This window comes from Corvus brachyrhynchos, unplaced genomic scaffold (assembly GCF_000691975.1).
Source record: "Corvus brachyrhynchos isolate BGI_N302 unplaced genomic scaffold, ASM69197v1 scaffold522, whole genome shotgun sequence".
NCBI lineage: Eukaryota > Metazoa > Chordata > Aves > Passeriformes > Corvidae > Corvus > Corvus brachyrhynchos.
Window position 1 is genome coordinate 256686 of NW_008236649.1, and position 21168 is coordinate 277853.

Below are 21168 nucleotides of genomic sequence, written 5' to 3' on the forward strand. Positions count from 1 at the left end.
ATTAACTACGGAGGGATGAATCTTTAGCTAATTGCGTCTGCTTAGTTCCCCTGCTGCCAGGTCCACTTTGTACATGTGTATCCTATTTGCTCTAAGAGGCATTTGTTGGTGTGAGCCAAAAGCTGGTACTTGTATGACTGAAGGTGTTGAAACTTATATTTTAGTTTAAATAAGTCTGTCTTCCCTCCAAATTTTAGGTAACCTACGCTTGGGTTTAACAGTGCAGAAAATATCCATATAAAATTCAGTAATCAGAACTACTTAAAATAATTACAAAGCAGGTGTGTTACATAAGACTGTGGAAATGGAGTTTCGCAAAAACAATTAAAATTTTTCTTACAGCTTTTATTTTTTTTTTGTTTTAAACCACCCTGTACTGTTTTCTGCAGGACTGCATTTCTGTTAGGACTCATGATCTTCTGAAACACTACAGGGAAATTCCTCTAATTTTAATTTCTGCCATTAGGCACAGTTGTCTTGGATTACGTGTCAGTGACTGACTAAGACACCTTGAGAGTGATGAAGTTGCTCAGAGTGAACTGTGGAACTCTGATGGAAAATCAAGTATCATTAAATAGCTAAGCAATAGGCTTATGCTGGCTGGGAGAGAACCAGGATAAGGTGTCTAAGTGAAGATCACACCAGCATCTAATACCTTGTAAATACATCTTTCACTTGCAGTGTTCACCACTGTAATCACAGATTTGAGGATTTATTTTTCTTGTAGCAGACCCTCTGCCATTTTTCTGTGAGTTTCCTATCAAAGCATTAGCAATGACTTAATGCCTTACACTAAGTTTATTTGAAACTAATGGCTCATAGTTAAAGCTGGTTTTCTTTTTAATCTCATAACCATGCAGAAGGGGTTATAATGATAAAAATGTTGTCATATATATATTGCCAGAGCAATATCAGTCAGGTTATCACAAGCAAGACTTCTAGGGTGTAAGCTGAGATAAACTTGCAGAGTAATTAATACAGGAATCAGAAGAGCTCAGATCAATAAAATCCAGGTCTTTTTCCTAACTGCTGTAAGCCTGATTCTCCCCAGTCTAGCATTTTTCATCTGTGTGAAATGGCAGTAAAGTGAATGGAGAATTCTGATCTGGCAGGATTCTACTCTTGGCTCAAGCTCAGATGTGAATGACGTAAACGATGCCATCAGATAAGAGCCTTTCTATGCTTCATTTAAATATAAAAAGTAAATAAGTAATTGTAGAATGGCATGTTTATGTCTTGTAAATAAGAATATTCTGTGAGGGGTGCTCTGTATTTGCTGCAGCATTTTATATTATGTCACTAGCAGCATACCAGCAAGATGAAGACCTTTTAGCACTGCAAATGCTGTGCCGGTATTCCAGCATCTGCATTGTAGTACAATGTTACCTGGTCATTTTGAAATAGATTTACTGACCCACTAATAGCTTTTATTTTTTTGAAACATGAGGCTACTCATTTTAGCCTCTAAGCTAGAGAGTGTTAACTGCTGACTTTATCAGGCATTGGCATCTTTGCTGTTTGCATTTACTGTGCATTTTTATGATCCTGTACGATGCTGTTTCCCTATGCATGGAAGCCACTAGGAAACAAGAATGGACAACAACTTGCAGAATTTAGCCTGCAATTTTATGCTCCACAATGAGACATACCTACAATAATCTGACAGAATGAAAGCAACACGTGTCATATCAGCTCCAAATAAATATCCTGTCTCCTCTGCAGCAGCTTCATTGAAAGAGATCTGACATAATGGTGTTGTATCAGCAGAGCTCTAATCTCAGATACCCGAGATTTCAGTGCTAGGGAAGAGAACACTGCACAAATGGAGGTCATTCAGTATCCTCGAGCACTTGGACAAGTGTGGCATTTTGGACTGTCCCTGCTAATGGCAGAATACAGTGCTGCTGCTAAAATTGCTGTTGCATAGCTCCTTGTGCAGGTAACTGCAGTGTCTGTTCAGAGGGGCTTGTTTATTTTCATGCCTTGCAGAACCAACAATGCTTCTAGGAAGCAAAAGCCGTACTCTGGGTTTTAGTGGTAAAAGCAGGAGCCTCAGAGGTATCACAAATGGAAGTTGTTTTTTAAGATATTTAACCCTCTTCAGGAATACAGGATGACTTTCTAAACCTTTTGTCTCCCCCTGCCAGCAAGGAGCTGCTGTGGAGGAGCTGCAGTGTTCTGGTAGGACCACAGCAGTGTCAGAGGCCACACAGAGAGCCCACGTGTCTCTTTATATGATCCTCGAGTGGGAGAATTGCAGGAAGAGGTACAATAGTTTAACTGAAATCAGAAGGATGCTGAGAGAATTTTGCTATTTTCATGTGTCATGAGGTGGCACATGTGAAGAATCATTTTCCTTGGCAACAATCCTTGAGCCATAAGGTTGAACCTGTTTACTCAGGCACGGAGCCATTCTGTCAGATGGGCATTAATACACCAATTGCAGAGAGCCCATGCTGTATGTGCATCAGGTGTGAGTGTCCCAGATAGGATTCCCAGCAAGGATTGTCCATATGGCTGTTCCTTCTAATTTTATATTCCCTTGTACCATTACTAATCCAGGTATGGGTCTGATCATGTTTCAAAAATAGGGAACAGCTTTTTTCTCCTTTCGTAAGTCGTCTTGCCCACTTGAATAACACAGATTGGAGTGATGGTTTAGGAGAAGTTTTTGGAGGGCAAACTTTCCTCCCTGGCCTTACCAGACCTCTTCCTTCTGCATTCAGAGAAATTAGAGCTTTATAAATCTTTTCCCTTTTTAAGTAAAGTCCCTGTAGGCTCCATCCAAGTAAGTCTTTGACACCAAGCTGGATATCACATGCACTACAGAGTGGAAATCTGTGTTCAGTCACTCTCTGCTCTACTTTGCAGGATGTTTTGCCTGGACTGCTATAAAACATTGAGGTTTCAGGGTTCAGGAAAGAGCACAGCACTGGGGATTGTCACCCTAAGTGTCCCCTCACAACCCTACCTGCCTTGCCTCACAGTTTCTTCAGTGGCCTCAGTTTTCTGTACATCAGCAGTGCTGCCAGCATTGCTCTTGCTCTACCTTAGATATGGCTAGGGCACGACACCTTAGTTTGTTATTGTATTTTCTGTGTTTCATTTTCATGTGAATTGAAGAGATAAGGATCTGATATCTGTGGAATGTGCAGAGTGATGCCAGGTCATGCTCCTCTCTGATAGCTGAAGCAACTGCACTGGCATCCAATTATTCAGTACAGAGCTTTGATAATCTAGTTTTCTTGCTCATCTCATGCAGTCTGTTCCATACTAATGCAGCAGATTTGAAAAAATGTCATCAAAATCTTATTTTCCTGCTATTCCTTTTGGAATTAGCTATACTAAGTATTGGGGTAACCCACTGAAGCAGAGCTGCAGAGCCAGCGTCTTTTGATTTTGGTTTAATTTAAACTCCGAATAATGGATTATACTTCTCTTCTGGACCTGGTATGTATCATTCAGATTGGCCCCAGAGTGGGAAAAAGCAATGTATTTTTCATCTGTATACATTTTGATGAATGCTGACATTAGGCAGCTGCATTTGAAAATACCCATCCTACCCAAAGTGTTAACTTGCTTTTATCTATATATATATAGATAATTTTTTCAGCCACTTCTAAAATGCGTCTGCCTCTGCCTGGCTGAACCAACTTGAGCTGTGTGTATGACTACAAGAGGCACTTTAATGCAGTGTAATTCCCTGGAAAATTTTAGAGTAGAAGAATTACGGCTCTATTTTGTTGGGACTCCTTAGTATCCTCTCTTACTGCCATTTTGAAATCTTTAAGAACTTATCCTGCTGAGGACATGAAGGCAAGTGTTGAGATCCAAAAAATTGCAGTTCAGACTGGATAGGAACAATTTTCTGCTCATATATTTTGATTGTGAGTTGGGATTTGCCATTTTCCAAATGTTTGTACAGTGCAGTCCAGCACAACCAAGCCATGCACAGTTGGAGTTCTCCAATGTTATAAAAACTAAAATATGAGGACAGTTTCATCTGCAGTCTGTAAAGGGTGCACAGTGGAACTGTGCCTTCAGTTTAACAACACATCACCACTCAGTTAATGGAACATCAGAAAGCTGCATTTACAGGTGCTCCATCCCACTGGCATAGCTGGATTTTGGTAAGGCAGAGTGTTGGTCCTTCTGTCCCTACATTTAATTAACTTCAGCTTTACTTTTGTTTCTGCAATTTACACTCAGTTAAATCATAAATACTGTTCTGTAACTTGATAGAACAGTATGTAATGGTCCTTACCTTGCATCCCTCTTAGCCTGAATTTCACATCCTCTCTGTAATTTTTAATGACAGCAACAATTTTTATTATACTGCTGGAACTTTTCCCACGGTAGTTGTTTTTTATAAATAAATTGTGGTTTAGAAGTGAAATGGCAGCAAAAAGCTGCTAAATCCAGCATCTTCTGTAGCTGCATATTTATGTAAAAAAAAATCTTTGCCCTAGTGAAAGAGATTGAAAGTGTCTTAAAAAGAAGACAACCCCAAAATTTAAGTCAAATTATGCACAAGGTAACTGAGCTTTCTGCAGCTCAGGGAGAGTTGCTCTAAGTAGGAACATACCAAGCAAAAGACAGGTGAAGGCAGAACATATTTGTGTATCAGCTTTTCTCTCTTAATGGAGATCAGCTGAATGTTTGTCTTGCTGTGTGTCTGTCTGCCCTTTGAAAATACTTCCAATTAATAGAGACTTTACATTTTGACCACAAAATTTGCTCAAATTCCAATTTCAAGACAAAGAGAAGTGATGACAAAGACCAGCAAACTTCACCAATCAAGACCTTTCTGCTCTTGGCTTTTCAGGACTTTAGAGAAGTCACTTAGGCAACAAGACTCATCAGGGACAAACCTCATCCAAAGCCTAGGCTTTTTGTTGCTGTAACCTTCCAAATATTGATCAAAGAAACCTTTTTTGTGTTCCTGCACTGTGCTCCCAGCTGCTCTCACACTGTGAAAGAGGTGCAGAGACACCAGTCACAAGCATGTTTTTGCCAAGCTACTTGGGTGGCTGAGGGGGGGAACAGGAGTGGGTGCTCCATTGCAGACAGAGAAGATGGAAAAACCAGATTCCTGCCTCAGCACTGGAGCCTGAGCCAGTGCTGGGGAAGCTGTGGCCTGTGCCTTTCTGGCCTGGTTTTGGAACTCGGAGCTTGTGGGTTGAGGTGAAGCAGTGACAGACACAGATATTATGGGCTGTGGTTCACTCTGCCACTTCTTCCCATGCAAAGTGAGAGATTATTGGGAAACTCGGGAAAGGAAGGGGAGAAACTGCTTTTCAGTCAGTCAACTTAGACTCAGGTACTGACTACTGAGCACTCATTTTTTCTCTGCCTTTTTATCCCATATTGACTTTATAGGTGGCACAGAAGTCACTGGTAGTGCTATAAATCTTCATTTTCTACCTGAATTGTTAAGTTTAGTGATCAAGTCTTCCAAAGCAGAGTATATTTTACTGTGTGATGAACAGGGACAAGGTTCTCCAAGATACGTATGCATAGCATGATTCTGTAAATTGAATAAAGATCACTTGGGAACTTGAGTGACTCTTATGTAGAAGATAGTAGCCTGTTTAGAATTCCTAAAGTTTAGCTAATTAAGTCTTATGTTTTCCCCTAATTTTATAGTTTCTTTGATTATTTCTTTCTAGCTCAACAAAATTCACCAAAAATCCATGAAGGCTGGTGGGCTTATAAGGAGGTGGTCCAGGGAAGCTTTGTTCCAGGTAAGTGTAATTTTAAGATTTTAGCCTTTCTTAAATATTTTTTTCCACTGGAATTAATATAGTTGGATTTGGGGAAGATATTTCGGGTTGATTTGTTTTCATTGCAAAGGCTTTTAGTTGACAAGTACTCAACATCACATTATAATGAAGCACAGAAAGGTTTCTGTTAATCCATCATCCAAAGATCATGGCAGTTTTTCAGGGAAGAAATCACTTTGATAACATTCCAGGTTTCTCTCAGTAAAACCAACATGTGCTACTTTGAGTGTGTGTGTTCTGTGTGTAGAAAAGGGAAAGGAACTGAAAAGTATTACTGTTAACTGGATGAATTTATTTATCTGGTGCAGCACTTCTAGGTAATTGCATTTCTACAATTTTATGAGTAGGACAGGAACCCACTGCATGCAATTTTCACTGATTTTTGTTTAGTAAACAAGAAACTATGAGTAAAAAAACCCAAATAACTGGGCTTCATTGAGATTTAGTAAATGATAAATAATCAAGAGGCAGCTAAAAGGATTCTGTGCAGTATCTTTTCAGTGCAATTGAGATTAATATGCATTAATTTATGTATATTAGCCATCTCTTATAAGGTAAAGTAGTGCTATAAGTTTTATCATGAATGCACCAGGAAAACTGTTACATGATCCTCATTTCCTCATAATACTAGAAAATACTGCTGAGCTGTTGTGTGAGCTGTTCCTGAGGATCTGTAGATTTGACCTATCATCAGCTGCTTTTACTGTTGTGAGAGCTGTTACAACCTGACAGTCATCTGAAAGTCCCAAAATGCTGATTGTCTTGTTAAGAATTCTAGTGCAAATGAGATGAAATATTTCAACCCACACATTTCTGGCACTGAAATGGTTGTGAAAATCTAGAGGCCTGGAGCTTAATTACATACTGATGTAGCTTAAAGTAGCTTTTCAGATTTGCTTGAAATTGGTTTGGGCTGTCACAGGCACTCCAGTGTATTGTTGGGCATGTTTAGTTCCTCACAGTGACAGCAGGGGAAGAAACCTGGAGAATATAATCACCTGCTCTCAAGATATTTCAGCCTTCCTGAGTTGCACGAGTCAGGTAGATGCCCAGCAGAAAATGAATGAAAAAAATATTTGCTGAACAGGCCTAAATTTAAAGTTACTGATAAAAATAATATAATTGTCAGGATGTAAAGAAACCTGTGATCAGTTCATGCTTGTGGTGTTCTAGTCTTAATACTGTGAGAAATTTAGGCTTAGGAACATCTTTGGAAGGTGAATGAGGAAACAGTGATGACTCAAAAACTTCTAGGAGGGAAGACCTCTTCGAGTGGTGTGGAGGGACACCTCCTTTCTGAGGGAAACCTGAATTACTCATATGTGTTGAGTATCTGACTAACTCAGCACACATCCTCAAGAACTGGTCCAGAAAGTCAGTAATGAACGGCTCACTCAAGCAGCCATGAAGAAAGCAAGGAGAATTTGGGGGCACCTTTCTTTCAAATTCAACGCTGCAACCTGTCAGCCTCAGCAGAAGAGAGAAATCCCATGAGACCTTACAGAACAAACAACTGATTTTTTTTTCCAGCAGCACCTAGGTTTGGGAGCCTTTGAAAACCATATTTAAAGCATTTCAAGGCTGCATTTGTGGCTGTGCTCTCAGACTAACACATCACAAAGGATCTGTTGGTGCATATTAAGTCTATCCGTGCCGGTGGCAGTCACGTATCAGATCTCACACGAGATGCTAATTAGCAGCTGAGAGGTGAGAGCTGCCAGGCAGGCTGAGGAGCTATTGCTGGAGTTGCTGACTGATGTGCACTGAAGCAAACAGCTACAGCCATCAGCCAGGATGTTTTCTTTCCACAGCTGTTTGTCCTGACCCAGGGCTGGAAGTGAACACCCCCAAAGATATTAGAAAGGAGTGTTTGTCCAAGAGCCTGTTACTGCAGTTCAGAACTGGCATCTCAGCTAATATAATTGACATGACTCCAGCTCTGGAGCTGCTTGGGGGAGCAGCCACAAATGCAGAGATGATTAATTAGAGGCAATATCATTGTAAAACACTCCAGGAGGAGTTGCCAGAGTTTGTCTATCACAGCTTTAGCTGGGTGAGTACTTTTCACCTACTTCAAAGCAAAGTCACTGTCTCTCTTTGAACTCTCACTTCTTTTGTGGAGAGCTGTGTAAGAATGCAGTTAGGAGTGTATCACAATATGACTGGGTTAGAATATGCCATTCATAAGGTTTTCTGCTTATTCTGTTTTGGAAGCATAAAAAAAAGCCCCCACACTGTATCCTGTGCGGGTTTACCATTGAGCAGTTCATAAAATCAAGCCATACTTCACTACATTTCCCAAATCCCAGACTCCCCATATTCTGCAATAGATTTTCGAAAAAAATATTTTAAATCCCTTTCTAATGTTCATCTGGACACAGGTTTTTTCCTGCTGTAAGCCACTGAGCTGCAGTCAGTGATGTGTATCTCACAGGAGGGGAGGATTTAGGCAGAGAGGAGGTACAAGACCCCTTACAGTGTCTTCCCAAATTCCTTTCTTGCAGTGCTCCAAGAGGAGGCAGCATTGGGAACTGGCAGGTTCTCTCAGCACAGGAACTGTGGCTCAGGTCTGTCCTGGTGCCCAGCCTTGAAAGAGAGGTGCAGAGTTCTCAAGTGCAGGAGGAAAGGTTCATTAAGGCTAGATTTGTGTATCTGCTACTGGTGCAGAAACCACTCTCCATCTCTCACCTGTTCTACAAGCAAAGAATTGCTCTTATGATTTAAATCATGTAGGCAAACAAAGTAGAATGTAAGTAGAACTTAAAAATGTTAATTTAATGCAAATTAGGTTCCAAATTAAACTCCAGGGAATGTTCAAGGATGAAGAAGGAGTAGTTTCCTTTATGCATGGTGATTTGCATAATGATAAAATAATTTACATTATTACAAACTTCTACTACATAGACTTTTTCTGGTGTGGAATATCAAAGTAGTTCTTGATGGGTTAAAACACCTTTAAATAACCTTTCTCATATTTTTCCTTTGGCTGTGACTATGAACATGTTGTGTCACTGAAGTGGTGCAAGCAATTTCCAGGTGGCCAAGACAATCATATTCCAAATTAATTGTTACTTCAAACAGATGTGCATAACCTTTGACAATCTTTGTGATTGTATTGATTCTTTTCATATTGGTCCTGTTTTTTCATAGCATTATGAAAGTGGGCTTTGGTAAGCATAAAATATAAAGGTGGTTAAATCTAATTTGTGATCACAGAAGGCACTTGCCAAACCTCCATCCTGTTGTGAAAATGCTGGACTGTGTGATAGTTCAAGCATATAAGTGTTTCGTTCCCAGGGAAGACACTGTCTTCGGGCCCCCCTACTGAATTATACCAAATCTAAAGTTACTTTACAGGGTGCTAGTGCCAACCCCAGCTAACAGGAGGAAATCCATCAAATAATGAGTGAACATTACTGAAGGAGCAGATGGTGTTCTCCTTCCTTGTAATAAATGCTGTAAATGAACTCTAATTCCAGATGAAGATCTACATCCACCAGGATTCATTACTGGCCACAGATCACCAGTCAAAGCCCACCTGTTTCCCTGAGGTTCTGAGATGAGAAATCCCCAGTTCATAGTTCCTTCACAGCTTGTTTTACCCTAAAAGGGAAAAGACTGCTGGAGTTCTGTAATGCTCTTCCTGCATTTTGCAAGGATCCTGTTGGTGGGATTATGCCCTAACATTGACCAGCTGGCAACACTGCGCTGACTCAAAAACATGGGCAGTGGTTGTGAAGCACTGAGGAACTGCCTCCAAGGAGGAGATGCATGAATTTCGTAATGATTTATGAGGGAAAAGAAGTCTGAAACAATTGACAAGCTTGATCATGAGTGCCAAAACCTTATTTTAAACTTCCTGCTATCCCCATGTGCTTTTGTTATGGCCCACAGAGGTAGTTCAAGTGTCCCTAGTTTCTCCTGTCTGGGCTTCAAGATTTCTTTCATTACAGCTTTGAGCTTTTTTTAAAATTAGAAATTTCTTTATGTACACATTCAAAAATAACCTTTGATGGGCAAGTCACTGTAAGAACCATGAACTGTTTGTCCATGGCTTGGAACTGAGAGATGCAAAACTTCAAACCCACACACTAAACTTTCAGCTCTCAGTTTGTGCCACCCTGCAGTCACAGAGGGGTCTGTGTCATATGTTGAGATGGTGATCACTTAGCGTGGCTGCCTGAACAGCAAAAACCAAACCTGCTGATTACTACTCCTGAGCTGCTCCCTTTTCTAACTATAACATCTCTCCTGGTCTTATTTTGGAACTTCAGGAGGCTGCAGCATCACTCACCATCTGGTGCATTTTGCTTATAAGTGAAAACAGTGGTGCTGTCTGAGCTACAGCAGTGCTTTAAACAGTCTGCACACACCCTTGAAAATCATGCAGTCTGCTGCTGCCCCTAAGGAATTAACCAGCCATATGTAATTATTCATTGGAACAATAATAGCAGTTTTTCTTTTAGAAAGCAATCTATTGGAACAGTTGATTTCTTCAGGGTGATAGAGCATAGGTTCTGGAAATCATTCACTTATTGATTTGAACTTAGGTTAGTATATATAATATTTCAGCTTTGGTTGTCAGTTAAAGATAGCTTGAATGAAATATATTTCATACCAGATATTTTCTTGGTTTCTCACTTCCTTTGGTGATTCTGCAAAAACTGACTCTTTACCAATCATGTAGCTAGGAAGGAAACTAGATTTTTAAAAAAAAATTTTATGTGAGAGTTAAATATAGTACAACATGGACTTTTTCCCTGTCACAACACCTGGTGGCACCATGATTTGGTTCCCACAGCCCCCTTTCTCACTTGACCAAGGAGCTCAGGACTGGGGATCACCCTTTACAGGTGCATTTGTAACCGCTGTGAAACTCAAAAAGTTGCTGTCTTCAGGTCCTTCTCTCTTGAACATCCATCAATCCTTTTTAAAAGGGCCTTTTCAATAAAGTTACTGTTTTACATATGGCCTGTAACTGCAGCCATTTTGCAAACAGATCTCTAAATGATGTTTTTCCCTCTAATTCAGTCCTTCCATGAAAGAAAAAAAATAAATTTTAGGGGGCCAGCAATGTGTACTAACCACAGTAGAGCGCTCTAAAGACCAAAAATTTTAAAACTTTGACAAACTTGTGACTGAAACACAGTTCTTTGCTAACGTGGTGTCAGATCCCTTTTCTTTTAACAGCCTAATTATCTTTCTTAGCAGTGGCTTTTCCTCCTCAGTTACGATTGGTATCCACGAAAGAAAAATTGCATGTAGCAGATGTATCGTGACCTTTGCTTTGTTATCCTGACGTGACCGAATGATTCAAGTTGTCTACCTGTCTGTTCCTAGTGCCACCAGGCACTGAAAAGGTCAAGCCTTCCCTTTTTATAACCAGCACATGAAGTGGCAGGCTGGACCTTGCTGTGCCACCAGCTGTCCGGGGCCTGTCCCGCTGCACCTGCAGGTTCCCCCACCATGGACATGGGCAGTGTCCCCTCTTCTGCTTCAGGAATGTGCAAATAAGGAAGACCTTGAAGTCAGTGATCTGGAGATCCTTGTCAATTATTGTCCCTCACCCTTTGCTGCTAGGTTAGATAACATTTTTGGGATAGGAGTACTCCAGATACTTTCTGATGAAGTTGAAAATCCTCTTTCCCACTGTCCTGAAGCAGATGCTGTTTACCCTTCACTGACACTAAATATAACTTACAAGCACAAAGAACAATTAAGTGCCAGGAAGTTTTGGTACAACTGTAGCTACCAAAACCTGCATGGATGATGGCTTCTAGCTGGGAGGAAGTCCAAGAGGTTTAATACAATTTGGATGGTCATATCCTCAGAGAGCAGTATCCAGAATATCTGCTGTCCTACACACTGTGTGCTTACAATCACTACAGAACCTTGAAGACCTGTACTGTTGGGAAAGTAACTGCCCTTTCTGCAAATGTAATGCAATAATTTTTTTAATATTATCCAAGTCCACTTTAAGCCAGTTAAAAGTGAGAAGCCAGCAAGCCACCTCTGTGATCTTGCAAGGGTTCTCCGTTGCATCCTCTTAAGCTTTTGCTTAAAAAAAAGAAGGATCATCCCTGTGGGATGACAGATTAGGAAATTTATCAGATTTTTCCCTACCATCAAAAATTGGGGTTTGGGATAAAAAGGGTAAGACTAGTATTAGGAATCTTTCTTTTCTTAGGTTCTTCACCTAAAAGCAAAGGAAGGAATTCCAAGGATGAATACTGGGGTATACTGGAAAAGGGTTAGGGGGGTGTAACTGCATGATCTTTAAGGTCATTTCCAACCCAAAGCATTCTGTGATACTCTTGACGAGTATAAAAGCAGTTGGAACAGTGGCCTGTGACTAAGTCATTAATAACTGAAACCTCCATAACTCCCTTACTTGGAAGGATTATTCAATAAAGTTCCAGGGGCCAGAAAGGCTCCTGTACAATGCTGGATGTATGTATTGATATATTCAAGAAGTTTTATCTTATCTTATGCCTTGACAGGCTAATCTTCACAAGGTATCTAAGGAGTTTTTGACACCCTTTGCACTGGTGGTATCCATGCCTTAGATGTGTAGAATTGAAACACGAAGAAATCTGATAGAAGAATTAGTTGCTGCTCAGCAACTCAAGGACCTTTTTTAAGCTAATAATCCAAGCTGAAAGTGAGAATGACATCTGCCACAGTTCCTTATGTAAGGAGGGGATTTGGAGCTCTGGCTATTAATTACCTTGTAGTAGTAGTTTTGTTGTGGGTGTACATGTGTTTTTGTACTAAACAGTAGCAATCATTACTTCCTATGTAAAAAGCCCTTTTTATAGGTTGTCATGGTAAAATGTAAAATAAGTTAGTGTCCTTTGGAGAAAGAAGTCACTGAGAATAATAAGGAATAGTATTTTTCTGTGCTAATAACATTCTTCCCCAATGGAATGTAATTGGACTTAACCAGAGAAGGCGGCTTACAGTGCTCCAGCTTATGTTTGCTTAGGTACTTCTGCCATAAATCTGTGTGGAATGAGATAGAACTGGAAGGGATTGCAGTATAACATGGAAACAGAGATAATGAGTGGCACTAAGATGTTGCCTCACTGCTACTTCTGTCATTATCCCACTTAAAAAAATTACTGTTGTAAAATACCTTGATGAAGAATTACATTTTAAGAGTAGTACAATTACAGTTTTGATTGTCAGGTAGGAATTCACCTCCTCTTTGACTGAGACTGTTCTTATCAGGATATTACAGTGACTTCAGGAAGATGATTCCTGTTAAACTGGGGATGGACCCAGCACCACTGAGAACTTTATAATAAACACAGTGTGCAGCTTTTGACTTGTACATCTCATTAGTGCAATTTAGTGGAGAATTTGCCATGTCATACATAGGAAAATATGGTCACTACAGCTACAGCCTTATCTGTGGTTAAAATAAACTCCTGTGAAATAAGATCACACCACTGTTCTGTACATGGTCACACAGAGTAACTCTGCCTGTTGGTGTCACTGAAAGCTTCACTGGTACTAACAAAAAACCTCCCTGTCACATCCTGTCCCCTGCTTAATAAAGAGGTCAAAAAGAAAAGGAAATGAGACTGTTACCTAAAGGTGGATACATCCTAAGGTATGCAAGTACTTTCCTAAGAGACAGCTATGATTTAACTTATAAATAGAGATTCAGGGGGTTGTTTGATCATAGCATTTATTCAGTAACCTGCTGAGCTGACTTTATTTCTGAAAGTCCATGTTTGTATATGTGTAGGATTCCTTAGACTCCTCAATTAGAGGATTGCTGGAGACTTGATAGTCCGAAACCACTCATTTGTACTTACTGAAAATTTCCTCCTCTCGTAACACCTTTCTAAAAAGGTCACTTGTGAATTCACTGGACAATGAATGTATTGAACATGCTCAGGAGCAAAATCCATGCTCACCATTCACATCTGGCTGTTTAGGAGGATGTGGAATTATTATCTGGAGAAGTTTTACTGTTGTTACTTACACAGATTAAAGTATAGCTATCCTATACCATCACCCCATCATGGCATTTCTGGCACATGCTTTTTGTGGTCAGTGAAAGATTTATCCTCTCAGAAGTCACCATAAAATACAGTCACCTACTTAGTGCATTTCTGGGTACCTGCTGCCCCTGCGAGCTGTAAATCGCATTATTATGGTTAATGACTCTGCCCAAAAAAGGAACCTTCCTGAATCTTATTGATTGGTTTTTTCTAGCACTGAAAATATTACTTAAAATTGTCACCTTTTACCTTTCTGAATAGAGACTGATTTTATGTCAGGGCACTTTTTCATTTTATATTTATAAAACATACCAAAAAAATGCATTAGTGTTTCCAAACCAAGCAGTCACCAGCTTTATAGTCAGGACATAAACCCTGAAAATAACAGCATAACATCATAATGGGAAACCTGACAGGTCGTTAACTACAGCGGTGCAAATGGCACTGCTGTAATTCACAAGTGCTTGTCGACAACAGCCTGGCCTGCAGCCTTTCAGGGCCTGCAGCCCTTCAGAGCCTGCATGACAGAGAAAAATACTCAGGGATGGAGCACAAAATAACCAGGTCACACTGGAAGTTGTTCAGTTGACACCAGAGCACACCGCTGACAGATGTTCCACCCCAACACAGAGGTGGTTCTTTAGGGCCCTTGTATGACCTCCTCTAATTTATTCTTCCTGTGTCTTTAATATCTATGAGTTTGTTGTGGGGGGTTTGGTGAAGAATGGAGGTCTTTATTCAGAGAGGTCATTTTACAAATATTAAATGGGATGTAGGTATGGAAAAATAGATCAGCTGAGTTCAAGGCAGCAGTTGGAGGCCGGGAGAGAATCAAGCAGCCAGTTCGGATGCCTGTGCCATCAGGCTGGTCTGCCTGGCATCCCTGTGCTGTTGATTAAAGAAGAAAAAGATGTTCCTGCAGATCCTTTGGATCAGCCCCGTGCTTTGGCTGATTGACATGAAGCAGTGCAGCTGCCCCAGCAGAGAAGCAGCAGGATGGGCACTAAAGGCTTGGCACTTCTTGCCCAGGCATCACCAGAGCTGCCACTGCAGAGCCTTGGATTAATAGAGCTGAGGAATGTTGCAAATGATTATCTGCAGTGACATTTTGGCACTATCTCATAGTATAACTTCAGAGGCAAGGCAGGAAGGAGGGTGGACGTGTCCAGGCCGAGGAACAGCCCCATTCCACAGCCACTTGTTCCAGTTCAAAATCAAACCCAAAGGCTGAAAGCACTCGCAGTAGAACAATGACATTTCAATCGACAGCTGAAGAGATGGGATTCTTCCTCCTTGCTTATGAAATTGGTCAAGTTGGGTTTAGTTGTGTCTCTGAAATCAGGCATCGTGTGGTTCCTACACTAGAATAATTACGATGCAAGTCTGGCTGAAGTAGTTGCTACAAAAGCAAGAGCTGCTGCCAGTTTGGAAAATCCTGGGTTATTACTTTTGTCTGAAAATAGGTCACACTGGAAACGCTGGGATTTGCTTGCTGAGACAAATGCTACATACCTTGAATAAAGGCCATCAGAAGCTGATTCTTCAAAAAAAAAATACAAGATTGTATTCCCTTTACAATGGTTTTATTTAAAACCATCTCTTTCCAAGTTCTTTAAGTGTAGTGAAATTACTTATTTCCACAGTGTAGCCTCCATCTCTTTTGTTCTAGAGTGTTCACACTGCAATTATATTAATAATGTGCTTTTTGAGGAAGTCAGTTTTTAATAGTGTATCCTTGCTTCTCGTGGAGGAGAGGGGCTGAATGGGAGGATTAAACCTATGCACGGGGATCATGCTGGTGCTACCACAGCACTAACAAGTACAGGATGAACAGGATGCTCAGCTCTGAGAGAAGCTGCTCCTCCAAATCTCAGTGAGGTGCAGTTAAAGCCGTATCAGGATGCAGCTGGGAGTGATAGCTAATTCCCAGCTTTAGTCCCAGTTTAGAACTGCAGGACTTATGTTCTCTATGACTCAGAATACAGCATATGACATAGGAGAGAACATTGTAGATTGTGGAGTCAACCTTTCTGTATTTCCAAACTGGGCTGCATAGGTCATGGCTACAGAATTCCCTTTCACAAGTGCCTGTCAGGGCATTTCCCCAGAGGGAGTTCAGATTCCATTTTGCTTTTCCTATCCTGCAGTTGGACATCTTCAAATGGCTTTCCTTCCTCAGATTAGGCTTTCCTAAAATAAAGAATAAATGACTGAAGTCTAATAGAATATGGCTGAAACATTTACATTGCATGGCCTTGGCAGGCTCTATTATGTACACACTGACATCTTCAGAATTACTTGGTATTTTAATGTGCATTTAAAATTGGTTAACAGGAGTATAAATTAAAGCAATAGAGAAACTAGTCTCTCAAGGTTTTATTGCTCATTGTAATGTTATGTTTATGGGCTCGCTGCTTTGTGGCAGGACTTGCATTGGTTTAGTTTTAGAGAGTGCAGTAGGGAGAAGGTGGTGCCCCACCCAGAGCATGGTGAAACCAATGGAAGTGCTTCCATTTAACTCTCTCAGGGCCATGGTCACATCATTCTCACTGCCAAAGACTTGGATTGACTTTCCCAGTTAAGAACACTGTCCACATAAATTCATATTTAGATAGAATTTTAAATAGTTTATCTCAACTTATTTTACATTATTCTTCATGCAACCCCCTATGCCTGGTTTAGTAAAAAAAAAGTAACTAAGAGGGAAAATATTATGTATTTGTTGAACTGTGACATAAGAGTTGTGTGTAGAAGCAGCTGCTCCTGTCGACCTTCACAAGCACCTTTTTCCCATGAGAAAGTGCATACCAAAGACCATCTGCAGCCATAAATACCTATGTGAGAATGCTTCAATTAAGTGGTCCAGAGCACTGGGCCGCTAGGGCTGTGTGGGATGTGTGAGAGTGTCCGATATAAAAGAGCAAGAAACATCTGCTCTGCCATTTATTTGCATGACTGGATAGTCTCCTGATCACTGGCTACACAGTTTGCAAAAGAGCAAGAAACTTCTGCTCTGCCATTTATTTGCATGATTGGATAGTCTCCTGATCACTGGCTACACAGTTTGATCCTAAACTTGTACGTTGAAAAAACATATAAATACTGGTGTGTGCTTGATAAAGAGATTCTATCGACTTAGAGCAGGGTCCATGTTTTTTCCAGTCGCTACATTGTGTGTAGAGATAGGACTCAATTCCTACTCCTCTCAGGGCAACCACAGTGGAATTCTGGAAAGGGCCAGAGGAAATGTAGTAATTAAAAAGTGGCAAAAATGTCTTTGAATTAAAAGACATGAAGCTCTTCTCCTGTGCTCTGGTTTCTGTCTGCCATACCATTATTTGTCCTTTGTTGCTGATTCTGTAACTACTTTTTTCACAGCCTTCTCTCAGTTAATACATTAAGTAATTACATTTGGGCAGGCACAGATCCTTGCTTAGGGAATGAAACAGAGCTCCAAGTAATCACTGTAGAAGATGACACAGAAACTCTCCCAGCTTGTTACATCAAGTCATGAATATTTATAGTTATTGGTATTCATTTCTCATAACAAACACTACATTTGCATAGGTTTTGCATTAAAACTCTGCCTAAATACCATTAGACTGTAAACATAAAGAGATGAAGGAGCTCCAGAATGTGAATTTTATAAACTATAGAAGAAAAAGAAACTTTCTTGGTTTCACAGACACCAGTTTTTGATTTAGAAAGTGCAGGTTGAAACACAGAATATTTTTTTCTAACAGTTTTCACTTTCAGAACTGGTTTAGCAGTCCAAGTCCCAGTGGCTTTTCAAGATTGGTGGCCAGATCTGCAAACTTTATTTAAGTGCTTTAAAATGCAAATGACTGGCCAAGGAAAAGAAGGTAAGTACCTGAGATACACAGCTTCTCCCAAAAGACTCCCAAAAAAGGGAGTTGGGCATCCAACTTGCTTAGGCAAGAAAATAAGATCATCCCAGGAGGCACCTATTGTATCATTTAGGGCCTGAAGACCCTCATAATTCTGTCTGTAAAGTTCCAAAGGACTTAAACCATCTTTAAGTAAGAACTTTAGTGCCTGGAAGAGTACCCTCTGTTCTCTTAGAAAAGAGGGATAAAAAACTGAAGAGTCAGTTAACCCCCCACCTCCTAAACCCTGCCACAAATGGAAATCCAGAGACAGTTAAATGACTTTTAAGAATTATTGGCAACAGAAATGGGTTCAAGTGAAAGACGTTCTTGTTTCTTGCCTGCTTCTGGAAGGATTTCTGGTAAGCTGTTTCTAATGTGCCCTTCAGGAAGCTATTACTGAGATACTGGCATTTAATTTTCAATTTCCTGCTTGACCTTGTTCTGCAACATGAGTTTGCATTGGTTTTCATGCATAATGTACATAAAGACACCTTCAACTACTCAGTACATAACAGCGTTGCTGGGCCATATATTTACAGCAAGGATTTTGTGGAGCGTGCTGATCCTAATTGGAGGAGAGGGGATTCTGAGGTGCAGGCTCTTAAATACAAAGCTCTTGGAATAATGTCAGCTAGCTTTAGTCAGAAAATGTTTTCACAAGTGTTTCAAGGATGTGTTTTTGCTTATTGATCACACACCTACAGTTTTCCTAAACTGCATTAAACTGCAGTAACATCTGCCTCTGAGAGGAACAGGGCACTAAATCCTGTACCATGACCTGTCTGCATCTCTGTGGGTCTGGGGAGAGAGGTGCACTGGGTTCTTCCTTGAATTCCATACCCTTTATTATACACTAAAGAGTTGTCAGCAGCTCTGTCTTTTACCGTCCCTGGGCAGAGAGGGGCAGCGAATGTTTCTGTCATGCTTTTCTGTACTAAAGGCAAAAGGATTGTCACAAAAACTTCTGTCTTGTGTCAGTAAAGCAAAGCTCCACTTTCCCTCCAAATGTCCCGATCTGTGGCTTGACATACTTGCTTTTATAGCCAGAATCTGCAGTCAAAAACAGTGCACTGGGCACTCCAGCCCAGTACGTGCTCTTCTATGATTATGCCAAAGCTCTTACTGATGTGACTTCTAGAACTGTCTTGAACATCACAGGAGTCCTCCATATTGTAGTGTTAAACATGCAAGAAATTCATATTTTAGGGAAGTACTTTCCTTCTACAGCAGGAGTTTAACAAATAGAACCAGATTCAAGTGTCATTATTCAGAGACTCTAAATTTGGTGAGTGTTTTCACTCCCTAACTTGCCTCTTCACTACGTGACATATTTTAAGAGAAGCCAAGATGATACTGTGCCTCACCTCCATATGGCTGTGGGTAATCTTGTCACAGAACAACTTGATTTTCTGTTCTCTGCCTGCCATACTTTGCATGAAAGTAACTTGAATATATAGAGAGAATTTCATACTATGAATGCACAGAATTGCGGATATACAGAGAATTTCACATTATGGATGGACATAATCCCAACTATATTTACCTCTCCTCACTGGCTGTCTGAGGTAATGCCCAAATTTGTTCATTGTCAGAGTCTGAATTCACTAGAAGCTTAACAGAAATGATCAAACTTTAGCCTTTTCATGATCTCAGTTGGATGTTTCATCCCTTAAACCCTACTGCATCAGCAGAGACATTCAGCCACCAGGGGAGCTCCATAAAACCACCTGCTCCAAAGAACAAGCAGAAATTCCTGTATCTTTAGGCATTGCAATAACAAATGATCAAATTCTGCTTCCTGTATTTGCAACCAAAACCTCCAAACAGACCCAGCCACTGAGCAGTGCAAACCAAAACACCAAAGGCCAGACAAGAAGATCACAAGAGAAGAAGAGCACATTTCACCAGCCTCTAACAGCTTAAGGTCGTTGTTCTATTCATGCTGATACCGGGTTTTTGGTGTTTTTTTTCAAGCATCTTTTTTAGAACCATCTTCCTTCCTATGTGGCTCTCCAGTTGAGCTTCATACAGACAAATTTATATTTGTTTATACGCCTACACCTGAAGAGATTTTTCACATTTAAGATTCAAATGTTTGATATACAAAATGTTTATCTACAGCATTCTTTCTGTAATACCAGGAAGCAATATATGTGTGGTAAAAAAAATTAATCTAGTGGTTGAGGAACAGAAAATATAAATTATTTTACAAGAGAGAACTTAATTAGTGGAATTTTATGATGTGTGGAGATGGATAAAGTGCTCCTTGAATGCCGGGGTCTTTGCATGAAGATGCACAAATAATTTCAGGTTGGATTTTTTTTTTTTTAATTGCTTTTAAGAATTGAAACAACCATTAGATGAAAAACCTTTTTTTCCCAGCATTGTCTTTTCAGTGTCTGTCTCCTTCTTTTTGCATTTTTTAATGTTGAACATTTTTTGTGAATATTCTGCTGATTTGGGCTTTTAAAAATCAATTTTCTAGAAATAAGCCACAGGAAATCAGGATATAATATCTAATTCTAAATTAGTATCAGCCGATCAATATTGTGAAAACCTATTGTCTTATTTGTAGATACAGAAGGTGGATCATCTTGGTAGTTTCTAACATCTCTCTGGCATTTTTACCCTGTTTCTTATTATTCCTAAAGAATTTTTACTCTGTTATTTTTTTTAAATTTCACTCCCCCAGGTACTACACTGTACACAATGCTCAGCTCTAGTTTCTTCATACACCTTCAGAATACTCTTAATATTATTTTAAATAGCTTGTACCCTGTCATTTGAAAATAATGTAGAGTATTTTATCCAAACCAATGTTTTCAGTGATAGCTGAATTGGGGATTTGAACTTATTTTAAATTTTAAATACAATGTGAATCATCGAACCCTCAAACCAGTCTGATTCTACTTTCACCTACAAAAATACATCCCAATTTTACACATGAGAAATTTTGTGCACAGTTCTAGTATGGGATCTACTGCAGGTAATAAATTTGATTAAAGATCACAGGAGTTTGGGTATTTCATTCCCTCGTTTATGGCCTGGTGAATGTGCAGTGTTCTGTGCAGACACAAGAAGCTGCTGGGGCCAATCAGCAAAGGAGGAGGATGTTCAGGATAGAGGAACAACATTTCCATATTGTGCAAAGGATAGCAGCAGAAAGGAAGAGTTACCACTTTCACTCTGATTTAGCAATGCCACTTAGCATGTGCTCAATCCAGCATCCTTTCCAGTTGCTGTATCTAAAGTTAGGAATGTACTTGGAGGAGGAGCAGCAACCCACAACCAAGCATAAGAATGTCAACAACAGACTTAGCTCTCATTGCAAGGTCCATGAGCAATGGTTTTATGCAGAATTGGTTTTTGCTTTGACCAAAATAAATGCAAAATTTTATTTAGTAAAAACAGCGAGCCCAGAATTCTTTAACTTTCATAGAACTGGCAGCTAAATCCAAGAACATATGTCCAATTTACTGTGTG

General features: G+C 40.0%; 1 protein-coding gene across 1 annotated transcript in view; it reads left to right on the forward strand.

The window, feature by feature from the left end:
* Positions 1 to 21168, forward strand: part of CA10 (carbonic anhydrase 10) — a 190599-nt gene that overhangs the window by 31751 nt on the left and 137680 nt on the right. The window contains exon 3 of the mRNA XM_008644414.2: positions 5670 to 5744. Coding sequence (XP_008642636.1) covers positions 5670 to 5744 — 75 coding nt within the window. The remainder of the gene's footprint in view (positions 1 to 5669; positions 5745 to 21168) is intronic.